Below are 15,752 nucleotides of genomic sequence, written 5' to 3'. Positions count from 1 at the left end.
TTAGGCCTAATTTTGTGCACATGCTAGACCAGGTTTCTACATTAAATGCTTTATGATGTTTCTAATAAAGATGTATTTAATCAAATTATCACACACTAACATAAATGGTGTTAGCCTATTTCAGTTTAGAAGGACTGGATGGGCTAATGGGAAACTGGCAAGAGAACATACAAGATCATCTTTTCTACTGTGGTCTACATATCACATTACTGACTTTTTGTTTTGCACTTTATATAAAATCATAGCAAGGCTGCGCACATCAGCCACCCTCATACAGAGTGGTCCATATGATGATTGACAGCAATCTGTCTATAGCAGACAGGTGGGAGGAGTGGTCAACGTTGTAAACTTAAATATGGGTTTGAACTCTGTTCCTTTTTGTCCGGACGTCGCCATGTTGATGGAGGAAACCTGTCCAGGTAACATGAACGTGAACGTTCCATGGTCGCCCTGTTTGGTTTCCAGGTGCATCATTTGGACCACATCATCAATTTGAAAGTAAACAACCGTCCAACAATCAGAAAAAACAGGCATTTCGACTTTCACTCGAAAGTTTCGTTGAAAAGGAGAAATCCACCTGCGACTTTTTGCACCTAACGACCTACTGTCACTGACAAGAGGACTTTTTTCAAGAAAGACGTGAGAAAACGTTATGTATAGTTGTTTACGGCTAACTTATGCCGTATTTATGTGTTTAGTTACAAATGAGGCGCAAATATGAACTAAAACATTCGTTATTATTATTAATTATTATTAATGATAAATAATTAATCTGTTTAATCAGTTTTCACAAGTAGATCCTGATTGAATTTTGCCATTAACATGTATTCAGTCATGCTACAATAAACTGTGTTGTGTACACTTTATTGGTGCTCCTACTTTAAGGCCTCTTTCACTAGTAACACTCCCCTATTTGTGTTTACTTTAAGTACTCATGCACTTTGTCCTGGGTATAATTTGATGCATAAGTTATTTTTAGAGTTTTATTGTGAGTGTTAATGCATTGTGCTACTTCAATGATGTGATGACATTTCCATTAAGTAATTATGGTTAAACAGTTCATGGTTTGTTTATGTGATATGGAGCGTCTGAAGGTTGTATTTGTTTCCACCTTCAGATGGAGCACCGATACACCTCGACAACGGACCTCGTTCAAAGCCCCACCCAGCCAAACATCCCACGGATCATCCGCCGTAGGGTCCCAGCACCAGCCTCCAACAGTGGATCCCCACATGGCTCCCCATCTGGTTCCTCCCCTGGATCCCCACTTGGCCCCGCACCCTCACACTCTGGCTCATCCTCCCAGGCTGCTGTGACACCCACTGAGCCTCTGGCGGCGTGCCCTCCTGCAGGACCTCAGTCACCCCAGTCATCCAGTGAGCCTGGGCTGTTTGGGAGCCACCCTGAGCCGGACTGGGCGAGGAACGTCAGGCTTCTTATGGAAAGGAGGGAGCCTTATGACAGCATGGGGCGCAAGAGACCTTTTAAAAAGTTTTATTTACAGTCTGAGGCTAATCCTCAAGGTAAGTCTCAAGGTAAGCGCCATCCTTATTTCATTTGAACTGAATTTCTTTGAATAGAATGCATTTGAATCAAATGTGTCATAATTTCTTTGAATTTCTTTGAATCAATTTGATTTTAATTACTTTGAATGCATCTGAATTGAATGCATTTGAATCAGTTATCAATTTGAATTGAATTGCTTTGAATTTCTTTGAATTGAATTTCTTTGAATTAATTTGAATTTCATTGACTTCAATTGCTTTAAATTTAATTACTTTGTATCAGTTTAATCTGAATTTAATTGAGTTGCTTTGAATCTATTTCATTGATTTAATTGATTTGAATGAAATTGAATGATATTATATTGCTTTAGATTAAGGGTCAGTGCTCTGGTAAGTATGATGTTCTTGTTGCTGCACCATGACTCAGGCAGGGAATCTGCATGGAGCGAGTGTTTTCTGGGAGGGATAGCGTGAACCTCCTCTGTGTCGGAAAAAGAAAAGGATGGCGACACCATGTCAAGGGGGTTCATATGTCTGTCGACGCCCACCCTCGACCAACAGGAGTCTCCAGTGACAGGGACTTCAGAGCAGGGGTGCTCAATAACAGTTAGGAGAGGAGAGGAGAAGAGCAGAGGATAAGAGAGGAGAGGAGCGGAGGAGTGGAGGAAGAGAGGAGAACAGAGGAGAAGAGGAGTGAAGGAGAGGAGTGGAGGAGAGGAGTGGAGGAGAGGAGAGAAGGAGGGAGGGCAACATGATGTGTTAACCCTCTCATGTAAAGGTAAATATTTCATGTTATTATCAGATTTTATGCAGTGATGAATTAAACATCTTTTGACCTGATTTCTAAAGTTTTTAACTACAATCTGCTTGTGTTTAATTTTCCTTTTAGAGGGATGATGGGAGAGGAGAGGAGGAGAGGAGAGGAGGTGGGAGGGAATATGACATGTGAACCCTCTTTCAGTTTATCTGATGTTTTTACCAGGTTTTATGAAGTTTAGTTTTCTGTTGTTCTGTTCATAAGATATTTGAAGTTTTAACTATTACTCCCTTTTATCTGCCTTTTATTTTTATAGAGACAAGAAACAACTAAACAACTGAGGAAAAAAGACATTATAATGAGATGAGAAAAAGCGAGAGGAGAAGAGAGGAGAGGAGGAGGGAGGGCAACATGAAGAGTGAACCTTCTCATGTAAAGGTAAATATTTCATGTTATTATCAGATTTTATGCAGTGATCAATTAAACCCCCTTTTACCTGATCTCTACAGTTTTTAACTACAATCTGCTTGTGTTTAATTTTCCTTTTAGAGGGATGATGGGAGAGGAGAGGAGAGGAGGGGAGGAGAGGAGGAGAGGAGAGGAGAGGAGGTGGGAGGGAATATGACGTGTGAACCCTCTCAGTCAAAAAGGTAAATATCAGTTTATCTGATGTTTTTACCAGATTTTATAAAGTTCAGATTTCTCTTGATCTGTTCATAAGTTATTTGACGTTTTTAACTATTACTCCTTTTTATCTGCCTTTTATTTTTACAGAGGAGAAACAACTAAAGAAGAAAAGACGTGAAGAGATGAAGAAAAAATACATTTTAATGAGATGAGAAAAAAAGGAGAGGAGAGGAGAGGAGGTAGGAGGGCAACATGACGTGAATTCTCTCAGTCAACGCGGTAAATATCAGTTTATTTCATATATACATTAAATGATACTTGTGAATAATCAATTTGATCACTGTTATTCTCTGAGGATTTAACTATTATTCTCCCTTGTCTGTATTTGTTTTTTTCAGTAAGAGGAGAGAAGAAGACACAATTAAAGAAGAAAGAGAGACTGAAGAGATGAGAAAAGAAAAGGACAAAAAGGAGAGCGGATGAATGAAATGAAATATCAAATATGACTGTCAATAAAAATGAATGAAAAGTTGCATTTCATCAAATTGCCACAAACTAACACGAATGGTATTATTCCATCTCAGCAGGACTGGATATGCTAATGGGACCTTGGAGGCAAAACAACATACAAGATAAGTTTTTGAATTTTTTTTACCAGATTTGACCAGTTTATATATCGTGGTTTTTGACCCCGAACCTGGTCCAACGTGGTCGTGACATGAAAAAAGCTGTGAAATCTCAATTTTTTGCATTTTCACAAATAAAATGTCTACCTAAAATGTCTTGATTTCACAACATTAAGAGGCGCAAACAGCACCATAATGTGGTGACTGTGTGCATCTTAAGTCATTAGAGCTTCATACGAATTTATCATGAATTATTTTGTGTGCACAAGATAAAAAATGTCACCTTACTGGAATTTAGCGTCTCCATAGGAAAGGGTTGCAGATGAGTTGCATAGTGTAGTGTCTGGTAATCCAGTTCAAAGAGTCACAGTAGATACAATACATTTGGAATATCTATTTACATATCAATTAGTATGTGTATATCTATATAATAATACAATGTATTTAAAACAATATAATTCACAATATATATAGTAAATTATATGATATGATAGTGTTGTTAAATATAATAATAATAATCAGCTTTAGATAGCTATAGATAGCTAAGAGCTATAGATGTAATGATTAGACATTCAGTGCAGTGTTGTAGCTAACACAAGTTCATATGACGCTGTTCAAACACTTGAGATATTCAGACAGGAGTTGGAGCAGTCCATTAGGAGAAGGTGGGACTATTTGTTTGTGTGTGTTTCAAAGTGTGATGTCCCAGAAAGCATTTCCAAAACTTTTCATCTGTTCATAACCCTAACCCTCCCCCATGGTGGTGTTAAACTGACTTGTAAGTAATGCAGCCTTTCTTCGGGGCTTCTACAGCAGTTTATTGCTGGGTTATCTCTACAGCACACAATATACACTGCCAGGACCAGAAGTTCCCTGGAAGCATCCATCACCATCTGTCTCTCCAAAAAACATGACCAGGAAAGGATAAGGAGCAAGCAGAGGAAACACCAGCCAGCAAGAAGAATTCAAGGTTGTTATTGTTGGAGAAAGGAAAACCTTGCTACTCACAGTTTACACTAAAGGAGTCTTTCCAGAGGTGAGAGACTCACAGTGGAGTGCAACTGTACAGTTGTCACTGACCATTTGCTGTTACCTATGTGTAGTTAGGATTACTTTTGTGAAGCAATATTAGTGTGTAATCACAGGATGAAATCATTGGAAAGTAACATATCTGTGGGAATAAAACTCTGTTCTGACAGGGTGAAGAAGCGAGAAGGAAAATCTGTGCTGTGCTGAACCTGGAGGCTCTGCCAAATACCGGGGAAATGTGGACGACTGATTTAGAGAAGGAACAAAACAAGCACTAATGGCCACAAGAGCACAGGAAAAAGTCAGACAGCGGGGAGTTTGTGTCCCTTGTCCCTTGTGATGCACACTCATGGCTCTGACTGGCTGACAAGCGTAGGCTACACTGAAAGTGCATGATCGGACACTTTTCCTGTGTGGGTTCACTCTTGACTTCCTGGTTTAAAATACATTTGTCTGCGAAAATACAGTAGGTTTGTTTATTTTTACTTTTTTTGTTTTCTATTAATGCAAATATACAAATAAAAATGAAACACTGACATATCATCTTAAATGTGTTTTATTCAAACTGGCAACAAATTTCCTGGAGAGACTTACCAGGTGAAAAGAGCTGCAGCTTCTTGAGCTGCTAACACCACACATAAGTAAAACTTCAAAATACAGTATTTGCTGATAATTCACTTTGAAGCTGTGTATTCACACAAGCAGTGGAACCTGTCTATATACAATTCCACACACTGGGTTAAATAAATAAACCACAATAATGAACCAAAGAAACTTGCCTTTGCTTGCATTGATCTGTGTTTAAAGAAGGCACATAGAGAATATTCCTATCACAAGTGTACCAGAGTGTGTGCAGTCGATCTGCATTAACCTGTCTATTTAGTTCCTGTAACAAAGTCATAAAGACAAACAACAGTGTGGAGAAGGGTAATGATCATTTTACTAAACAGTCTGAGAGTTACCAACCCCTCGTGGCTCCTTGTTCTCTGCTACGTGTCCCAGAGATGTTACTATCTGCACAGGAGAATTTGAATCCAAATTTAGGGAGCTTGTGGTCTACAGATGGTATTACATTACCATGACTCATCATGAAACACGTATAGGGGGTGGCTAATACAGACAAAACTGACATGGCACTAATGACTGCTGCATTACCTTGGTATTATGTTACAATATAAATCACATGAGACATATTCAAACTCATGTTCATGGCATAGATTAGAAATGGTTGTACTGTGTTTGCTGACCAAAAGACAAAACATATTCTCATGTTGTGTTTTGCTAATTCAACATATTTAGGGATTCATATTTTGGGATATGAAAATTTTCATATATCATGGCAGTATCACACATGCCGTGTGCACACATTTCTTCTTTTGAGTTTATGTACTAATTTTAAACTAACTACAAGAGAAAAGTTAAGAAAACTGTCAAACACGTGTAGAACAATTCAACAATGTGCCACAGGACAAAAACAACACACTCTATGTTCCGCACCTTAAAAAATCCACAACCTAAAAGTGATCATGCTCAAACTTGTAAACTATGAAAGGTACAAAACATACAAATTTAGACACAGTTCCAATACACACATGCTTTGTAATAACACATTTAAAAATACTTCTTCAAAACCAGTAACTATTCTTTGGATTACAATATGTTATAATTGCAAAAGCAACATGAGATCGAGCAAATTTCTCAATTTTTTTATCCGAGATTGTGTTTCCTAGAGAATGACTCCTCTGAAAAAAGAACAATGAGTCTTAAACACAGACGTAACCATCCGGCTCAAAATGCTGCCCTTAAATATTCACTTTGATTCCCATCAAACCCTTGCTATAAAAATATGTGCACTGTAATACCACAATTTGGTTAAAAGCATTCCCTGACCAGTATTTATTTTTAAGAGAAGTTCCTTTTGCCTCAGATAACACATGAATACTGATGTATGTTAACATTAATATGTCATATTTCTTTTGTTAAAGATCTAAACAATGTTTTGCTCAAAGCTTAATTTTCCTATGCTGACTGAAAAATCTTGGTTCGGGACAGGGAAAGTTGCAAACCTTTGACACAACCTAAAACTGTAAACTAGGGCAAAATACAAATATATCCCATAAGCAACCATTAAGTCCATTGAGGATAGACACGTGTATCAGCCAAATCGAAGCACTAAGGACTAATAAATATTTTAAAATGATGCAACTTGTGCCATAATTTTGGTTTTAAAGGAAGCAGTGATTCTAATATAACTGATATTTCATTCAGACAATTCACATCTTGAATATGAACATCTGTGTTGACAATATAGGCTTGGTAATGCTCCCTACAAAGCCTCAGGTGGATGCTGCTATGGCGACAAGTTTTACAGTAAACCTCCATCAGCAGCACAGAATAAACTTAAGTTTGATGGCTTCAATAGACTAGTTAATTAATAAAAACCACAGAAAGAACAGCACCACTGAAGCATCTACCTGGACTTAGACCAGACGTCTTTTACATGAATATTGTGAAGAAGTTCTGGCCGTGTTAACTCACATTCAAACAAGGAAGTGCACCTTTAATTTAGGGCCATTGTTTGGATCAAGACCTGGATCTTAATAAGATTTTAAGTCCTAAGAAATTAAGTGCTGTTTTGTACTGTTGTTTACAACTAAACAACAACTTATTATTCATTATTATGTAGTACATTTTTCACATTACAAAGTTCTTTAGAGACTTCAGCCTTAAAATGTGTAATTTTATAATATGATATGATGTGTCATTTTGCAAGCCACTTATATGTTAGCGCCTGAGAGCAAATGATTTACTTTCAAGTGAAAGTAAAACTATTTTACTAATATCTAATGTGTAGCAGTTGGTGAACATGCATTATCCAAAAGTGGACTGAGTCGAAAGCTGCAACACTCGATAGATGAAGATTGCAATTTTGAAAAAAAAAAAAAAAGCATCTGAGCACAGTTTATAAACATTAAAAATAAAGCTTTAAGAGGAGATTTCACAATAAAAGCACTGCTGAATGTCCACTGTAGTTGTATGCTGATTGGCTATAATCAAGGGAAATGAACAGCCGCCTTCAGGTCGTCATTCTCAGCCCTGTGATCCAGCTGGTTCTGGAGCCGAATGACCTGCTCCAGCTCTCGGATCTGTCGGTCCGTTTTGTGACTAACAAGTGTGCGGTAAAAGTGGACAGCGAACACGATAAAAACAATTCCAAACGGCACCATGATGCAAGTGGAAGCGATGGCTGCGGCCTCACCAGAACTTATGGTGCCGTTGTTTTCTTCTTTGTTGCTTTTGAGGGGCAAGAACTTCACCCAGCACAAGAGCATCACCTCTGTGAGGAAGAGGAGGGTACCGATGACTGTGGAGAAAGCCCAGGCCAGTTCTATGTGGCGGTGCATGCGCTCATGGGGAGACTCGTTGACAGAGTTGAGGTTGTGAACGTTGCTGACGGCCTCAAGGTTAGGGAGGATGCAGGTGCTGATCATGAGGGCAAAGAGGTGCACTGCAACCAGAACCGTGGTGCAGGCACTGAAGGCTATAAGCAGCCCTGGAGGATACTTGTAATCCCGCTCCAGCTGCACCTCCACCATGGCAACCTGGGGAAATCAAACAGGAAAGGGTTTGCAACACAGCAACTGTCAAGGGCTAATACACCACTGGAAATCTATTCTGCTCCACCTAATAGCTTAATATAAACCATCAACTGTGCAAATAATCCTGTACTGTAGTACTGTTCTGGATCAGTAATACAGTAAATAAGACTGTTATGTTTACAGTACATGCACTGTGAATGTGCATTGCTTTCCACAATGAGATCCAAGGCCAACCAAGGATCTCTCAGTGGGGACAGTTTGATTTCACTAAATGCTGTAAAATGTAAAATACCTTACACAAACAATAGCCATTTTGATCCCTCCCTCCCTCTCACTCCCTATCTGTCCCTATCTCCACCATACAGCAAAGGCAGCTATGTGCAGTTTATTAACCAAATGAAAAGTAATAATAAAAATGTTCTCAGCTGTGGTGTTTTACTGAATATTAAACAACATCTGATGATCCAAACATGACAAAGAGTACAGACTTTTTCACAAATAGACCTAGTTGTCATTCTAATGAGCTGAGTTGTGTCTGTTATATTATATAATGTCTGGTATATACAGTGGTAGGTGTAAATGAAAGAATGTGCATGTAGACCTTTTTGTAAGAAGTTTTTAAAGGCTGAGAAAATTATTACTATAACATTATATTGTATGATAATGCATGACATGTTGTGTAAATGCATACACAATAAATCTTTAATGTGTACTGTTGATTATTGTAATGGCATTGGAATCATTGTTTTTTTTTTAAATTCAATTTCAAATAAAAATATTTGCACAAGCTATTAAAGTAGTGTTGATGTGTATGTTGAAAAATGTGTGTGGATGCCTCAGCAGTGCTGCTGTGTGGTCTAATTGTTATCGCGGAAGATAAAACCGGATTTGAAGTCGTGTGGCAAGCGCTATGAAGTTTACACAAACTGCTTATTTCACTCGGTCCGTTAGTGCTGCACCGTTGCATCGTGAGAGATACTTCACGCAAAGGCACACCTGACTAAACCCACTGACCACCCTTTGTTTCTGATGTTGTGACCTTTTTGTTTTCACGTTCGCTGCTCAGTGTCCTCACGGAAACAAACGCGTCGTTGATAGTTCATATCAGCGCACAGCAGCCGTCATTAGGCCTGTTTTAGTGTGCAGGAGCGACGCAGCGCTTGAAAACAATAATCTGCGTCACGTATCTGCGGTACATGCCGATGGCCTAAACTGAGCGTGTATTCATGCAGTTAACACTGTAACAAGAACCAGCGGAGTCGAGGCGAACTCACCATTGCGAAGCCCGACAACAGAGCTGAAGTGCGGCTGGTGGCTTTTAATTTGGCTCGACTCAAGTAGAGTTTTCTCCATGACAGAGCCTGCAAAGAGTGCTCGTTCAAACTCATTCCGAAAGTTCTTCCAAGTGACCGGTCTTTTTCTTTTTTTTCTTTTTTAAATAAACATAAAGCTATAAACCGGATTGATTTACAGTATGATAATCGATGTCCGATGATAAGCGCACAGAGGGAATGAGGTTCCAACACGATAACATATAATTATCTGTAGATACAGAGAGCTATCAAACTATGTCAAAACTTTCCCGCAGCAGCTGACTGTCTGTCAGAGTCTATCAGGAAACACAAGATACCCACAATCCAATGCTCTGCTCAAGAGCCGCAGGAGCTCGCCTCCTTGCGCCAGTAACAGACAATGTTCGTGATGAAGCTGAAAAGTATTTCCCTATACGAATAATATGTCAACCCAATCCATAGACCCAAAGTGCGTAATCCACTTTAGTGTAACATCTCGTGTCATATTGCTACTGACGCCCAAAGTTGTATATGTTTGAGTGACAGTGTTTCCTGGATTTACTGTCAGCAGTTTTTAATGAAACTGCGGAAAATGATCTCAGACCAGAGGTTGAAATTAAGCAAATAAACAAAACAAAAACAAAACACAAATCTATGTGAAGTCTGGCGCTGTACATTTTCTTAGTTGTTATCGCCATCGAGAAAGAAAAAGTTACAAAATAGTGTGTTTATGTACACCACAATAGTGACATCATCAATTATTTATTAGTGCCTATTTTCTATTATATTGTGATATTACTTAATAGATCATTAATATCAATTGTCTCCTCATTAAAATACGCCAATATATCTATTTGACAATAATTAAGGTAAATACAAGACTGCAGGCACCAACTCCCAGATATACTATTCAATTAAAGTTAAAAATACAATAAAGCTAAAAGACAGTTTGAACTGTCTAAACACAGAACTAGCAGGTCCTTTTGTTACTTTTAGGTTGTTTTACTGATGAGGTTTTGCAGGCCTTCCTGTGTAAGTTGACACTTCTGAACACTAGACGCAACAGAACGAACAAAGTAACCACTACTTAATCCCACAAGTCAACAGCAGAGAATACATGCAGACTTTAATGTTAATAAGCATCTCTCTATAATCTGGTTCAGTTCTGTTTGGACAGTGGCTGAATAATAAAGAAGCTTCTGGTGCCCCTATGGAGACAGTAAATGACAAAAGCTGGAGTAGAACATCATAGCAGTCCTTCACCACATGAGGATTGACAAGCACAAAATAGAAGAAGAAGCAGAGATGAAAATTTATGATTACAGTATAATATCAAAAAGCATAGAAAACACGTTGTGTTTTATGTTTGCTTTTCTGTGTTTGCAAACACAGATGCATGCACATGTTTCCCATTACCCTAGGAAAAACCCCACTCACTACAGAGATAGGCCTATAGAAGAAGTGCATTTTATGCATTATTCACAGATTAACCATAACAGGCATATAACTGTCCCTCATGAAACCAGACGTGTACAATTTCCAATTCTAATTTAAAGCACATTGAAATCTGATCTCACTGCCACACACAACTTTGTCAAGAGATATGCTACTCTCTCATATAATGTATTGCAATTCCTCTTGTGAGTTCAAACCATCTATCACAGTTTAGATTTAGTCAAGATTCACCAGACTCTGAAGGGGTCAGAGGCAGAAATATTAATGGGCCCTTCCGACAAGCACAGTGCAGCAGTAAGAGAGCGTGTGTAACATCAACATACCCTCTATTAGATAAAATAATAGCTGCAAATTTAGAGGGAAAAAAAAAAAAACTTTTAATATCACTTCACATCACTTTTCATGAAATAAACATTAAATTCTCCTTTACATGGACATTTCTTTGACATGGTTGCAATGTAGTTGCTCCACTGCACAAGCTGCTTGTCTCATTCTTGATACTCTACCACCAGATGCCGCCAAAGTTTGACATCTTCTGACATCTGGCTTTTACATGATTCACTATTAAATCACTATCATTATATCATACAGTCCAGCCCTGAGTGAGTCAGTGACACATCTCTTGGTATGTTGGCTCTGTACTCAAGTGCATTAGATCTAAAATGAAACAAGGTTAAAGTGCTGACTGTAGCCTTTAATTTGAGAGTAGTATGAGCTGATTGTAAATGTTTTCATTTTCACAGAAATAAAATATATTTGACTATAAACCAATATCAACATGTTTAATATCTGGTGGCAAATCTCATGCAATCAATGCTGAGATCTGTAACTCATAGACATCAGCAGACACTTGTAATAGCCTACTTATGATAAATGTGCTGCAGCCATCTTCAGCTCTTGGCCTTGACCTCACCTATAACACCTGCTCAGGTGAAATGAGATCAGGTGACTGACTTTGTCCTTTGCCCGTCAAAGGTCACTTCACTGATTGGCCATCAAGCTGTAACATGTAGAAAGCATGAATAATCATTACTGACACCAAACCTAACCCCAGAGGTTTTAAAGGGGGGGCCCTTGAGTATAAAACAACTAGTAACCTACTGAGCCTTTGGGGATTAAGATTTTAAATAAATACAATTAACATTTGAAAAAAGTAACCGGTACTGTCACTCACAAGTCCCACAAAAAAACAGCAGAAACAAATACAGACATGCGAAGGAGTGAACGCTCTTGTCTTGCCTGCTTATCTTCATTTCCTGTTGCGTTGATGCTGCATTTAAAACCCAAGTCAATAACCGTTGCAACGTACGGCAAGTTCTCTGCGACGCTATACAGTGACAAAACTTTATATATACCGCACCTTTTGTCTTATGTTGTTAATTTAAAATACTATTTTTAATTTCAAGGATGAGTTTAATGACTCGTATTGCTTTCACGCTCGACTGATGTTCGGTAGACTGAATGCTGTCGGTGGATTAAGTAAGCGGGAAGATGGTGTTTCCCATAGTTCATGAAGGCGGCACAGTGAGCATAGCTAGCAGCTGCTTGTGTCGTTGTGGAGGAGGGACGGTTGGGGGGGGGGTGAGCTGGAGGAGCCTTGTTCAGCCATGTTAGTTTTCTGTGCTGTTCACAAACGATGAGAGAGAGGAACCATGGCCTTGTCATTGAGCGGAGACGACGAGGAATATGATTCAGAGTCTGAGCAGGTCAGAGCTCTTACATTTCATAATGTGACCTCTCTGTATGCGTGTGTTGTTTTAGTGAGCTATGTGAAAGGAAGCCTTTTATAAGCTGAACGTTTTTTTTCCTTCAGTTGCTTCAGGTTAACGTTTTGGTTTTCACCCGCTTCTCTTCTTCTCTGTATTTTAGTCGAGTTGAAAGGAGAAAGGTCCTTTAAACCTTCTTCAACAGTTAACCAGGTTATAGACATGAACACCTAGCTAAACATTAAATACATATTACAGTTAAATAGAGTCGGACTGCTTATCTGAATTGATACCCTGATTGTCCAAACACACCGTGTCCTCTCCTCCTTGGACACCATCTATCATGTTAGCCACAACTGACCCATTTTGTACTGACCACCTCTTAACACAGAGCACTTTCATCCAGTAATGTTACAAATCCGTGGCTGTGGCCAGAACCTCAGTGTACTCCATTAGCTGTAAGGCCATCCAACTTCATGCTGGTAAAAAGCTGTGATTTACTCGTGTACACTAACGTCCCATAACTGCTTTGCTTGCGATTAATTTCCTCATACTTCCTAAACTTGCCCCACCACTCTGTGCCTTTAAGGAGGCTTTAGGCAAAATGTTGTTGGAGCAGGGACTGAGGAGGGGGATGGGGAGAGGGAACAATGAAGTGGCTCTGCTTCTGTTGGGTTCCCAAACCGGGGTCCAGTGACCCCCTCAAACCCCTGGCAAAATTATGGTTGGTATGATTTCAGCTGTGTTTTGTCCACATGTTTCCCACCAGAAGGAGGACTATAGAAAGCTGATGATTTAAGTTAGACGTCACACTCAACATGTTTTATCATGAGGTTCTTAAGGACAAGTTTGCATGTGATATTACGTCCATCTATAAGTAAGGTCCACAGCATGAATGTTTTCTAACTGAGCTCCATTAGACATTTAGCCTGTACTATTCAGGAGAAATGTGAGAAGTGTTGACACTACAGTCAGCTCCTTGTTCTTACACAATGTTTATACCCACAACATCCATTAACACTTCCTCATCAGAGAGGACATTTTGGGCCCTTGTGTTGTGACACATTCTCAGAGACAATAACACACACTTTTATCTGTGTTAAGGACCACTGTACATGAGCAGCAGATGATGAGCCTTGTGACCGCCTCCCACTGAAATCCACGTTGAAGCTGAGTCAGAAGACTGCGCTCAGAATATAGGCCATGTTTTTGTTCACAGGCCTCAGCAACCAATCCCAAATTCCTGACATATTACTGCACCGAGTTACAGTAAAGACGGGTCAGGTGGTAGTTGCTTTGGCGATCCCGCTCTGCAGAGTGACTGCTTTGAATTGGGTATAGCCACACTTTGATGCCACCAGCTGAGGTCAGAGGTGTTAAGTGAGTGAACGAAACGTCAACTATTTGTTGTGATCAGAACTTTACATAGCCACTTTAATTCATCGGACGCTTTGTTCAGAGGCACTGCAAACCTGACTTAGGTAAGCTATTACAAAAGCAGTTGTGTCAGACAAAGGTCAGGAAAATAATGAGGCAGCTGAACTAAAAAACACAGTGTGACGTTGACAGTCACAGCTACCTCTGCAGCAGCAGCAGCACCAGTCCTGTCTTTGATGTCAACCTCCCGTATTTCCATAGTCAGATGGATTTATGGAAAGCTGTCAGATGGATTTAGCCATGTTTTGAACAAATTGTCTATCAGCAACAGCAGACAATGAACAACCTATTGTGTTGGGGAGACAAAAAAAACATACAATTTAAAAGACACTCAGTGATATAAAACTGTAGATTTCAAAAACAAGCCTTTCAAAAATCCTCCTGAGGAAAAAGGTGCTAGGACAGTTTGTGGTAAACATGAAGGAACATCTTGTTATGAGGATGTCCTGACAAAATCAGGGCAACATTAATAACATACCGAGTAGGTTATTTTTTCACAGTCAACAGATTAATGGCTGGTTTCTCCTCTCTTTGTAGGTAGTATCATTCACAAAGCAATAGTCTAGATTGTCGTTAGCCTGGAATATCTTGTTTTATATCCGTCTTGTTTTGCCTGTTTCACATGTCCATAGAGCTCCAGCACTTATATCCAGAAATGAAATCAACATGTGCTTGAAAGCTATTTAATGAAATACTAATGTTAAATAAATAAATTAAATAAATATGAACTGAGTGATAACTGTTCAAAGAGCTACATTTATCAGTAATATGTGGGCAGCCGTGTATTTACCAGTTGTGGAATGAGAATAAATGACACTGGGAAAGTGCTCACAGGCTCACACTAAATCATAACCTCCACTGTGAGCTTATTTTTATCCATCTCTTGCAGTCCTATATTCAAACAGTTGCCACCAGCAAGGCCAATGTGTTGCCAAGGTAACCTCTCCTACTAGAACAAGAATCACTGTAATGGTCTATGATTTGTCTTATTTTCACAGTACTTCACAATCCTGCCATGGCAACAGGCAAGAGAGTAAAAATAAATGTGAGAAAATTACAAATGTGAATTTAGGGTCATTGTTTCAAAGCTGACTGGTGATGGTATGTGTGTGTGTGTGTGTGTGTGTGTGTGTGTGTGTGTGTGTGTGTGTGTGTGCACGTGTGCACGTGTGCACATGTGTGTGGGGGTGCTGAGTGTCTTTTCCCGTTATGAATTTGTAAGATGAGTTTAATCATCATGTTACCTTTTCTTTCATTTACTCCTATGAGTCACACATACAATATATGCGTAATTCACCTAGAAGTAGAATACAAGAAGTGGCAGCTGTGGGTCAGGTTTGGATCTGATCATTTCCACAATGGTTTCATTTTATGCCATTTTAGATTCTGATATTCATAGCTGAAAAATTGTCGATTAATTGATTATTTTCATAATTGATTGACCATACAAATTATTTTCAGAACACGATATCAAACATTTGTTGGTTCCAGTGTGTCAAATGTGAAGATTTGCTGCTATCCGCTGATTTGTATCTTTGTAAACTGAACATTTAAAAATGTCACCTTGAGCTTAGCTTATTTTTTCGCAATTTTCTGATATTTTACAGTCTTAACAATTAATCTGTTGATTGGGAAGGTGATCATCAGATTAATTGATACTAAAAATAATTGTTTGAGTCTTTTTTTTTTTTTTTTTTTTTTTTTTCAAAAAAAGACAAA

At 38.9% G+C, this 15,752-nt stretch overlaps 2 protein-coding genes across 2 annotated transcripts in view; one reads left to right on the top strand and one right to left on the bottom strand.

Annotated features, from left to right (window-relative positions):
- Positions 1-5,084: 5,084 nt before the first annotated feature.
- Positions 5,085-9,782, bottom strand: LOC111645055 (calcium release-activated calcium channel protein 1-like). The gene is made up of 2 exons (XM_023394094.2): positions 9,418-9,782; positions 5,085-8,146 (listed from the first exon to the last, which is right to left on the bottom strand). The coding sequence occupies exons 1-2, from the start codon at positions 9,529-9,531 to the stop codon at positions 7,598-7,600; spliced, it is 663 nt and encodes a 220-aa protein (XP_023249862.1). The 5' UTR covers positions 9,532-9,782; the 3' UTR covers positions 5,085-7,597.
- A 2,663-nt stretch (positions 9,783-12,445) lies between these two features.
- kdm2ba (lysine (K)-specific demethylase 2Ba) overlaps positions 12,446-15,752 on the top strand; it is an 11,084-nt gene continuing 7,777 nt past the window's right edge. Inside the window, exon 1 of the mRNA XM_023393928.2 lies at positions 12,446-12,596. Within this exon, the coding sequence (XP_023249696.1) occupies positions 12,543-12,596 (54 nt within the window). The 5' untranslated portion in view covers positions 12,446-12,542. The remainder of the gene's footprint in view (positions 12,597-15,752) is intronic.

The sequence above is a fragment of the Seriola lalandi genome, unplaced genomic scaffold (genome assembly GCF_002814215.2).
Source record: "Seriola lalandi dorsalis isolate HSWRI2012SDOR001 ecotype SW California unplaced genomic scaffold, Sedor1 jcf7180002054945, whole genome shotgun sequence".
NCBI lineage: Eukaryota > Metazoa > Chordata > Actinopteri > Carangiformes > Carangidae > Seriola > Seriola lalandi.
The sequence above is the reverse complement of the archived record's forward strand: the minus strand, read 5'-3'. Positions and strand labels throughout refer to the sequence as shown.

Bases quoted from the DNA above. Each gene is read 5' to 3' on its own strand.
- LOC111645055 (XM_023394094.2), bottom strand. From the start codon at position 9,531: ATGAGTTTGAACGAGCACTCTTTGCAGGCTCTGTCATGGAGAAAACTC. The intron at 8,147-9,417 runs GTGAGTTCGCCT...TGATTTCCCCAG, and splicing joins TGTTGTCGGGCTTCGCAATG to GTTGCCATGGTGGAGGTGCA.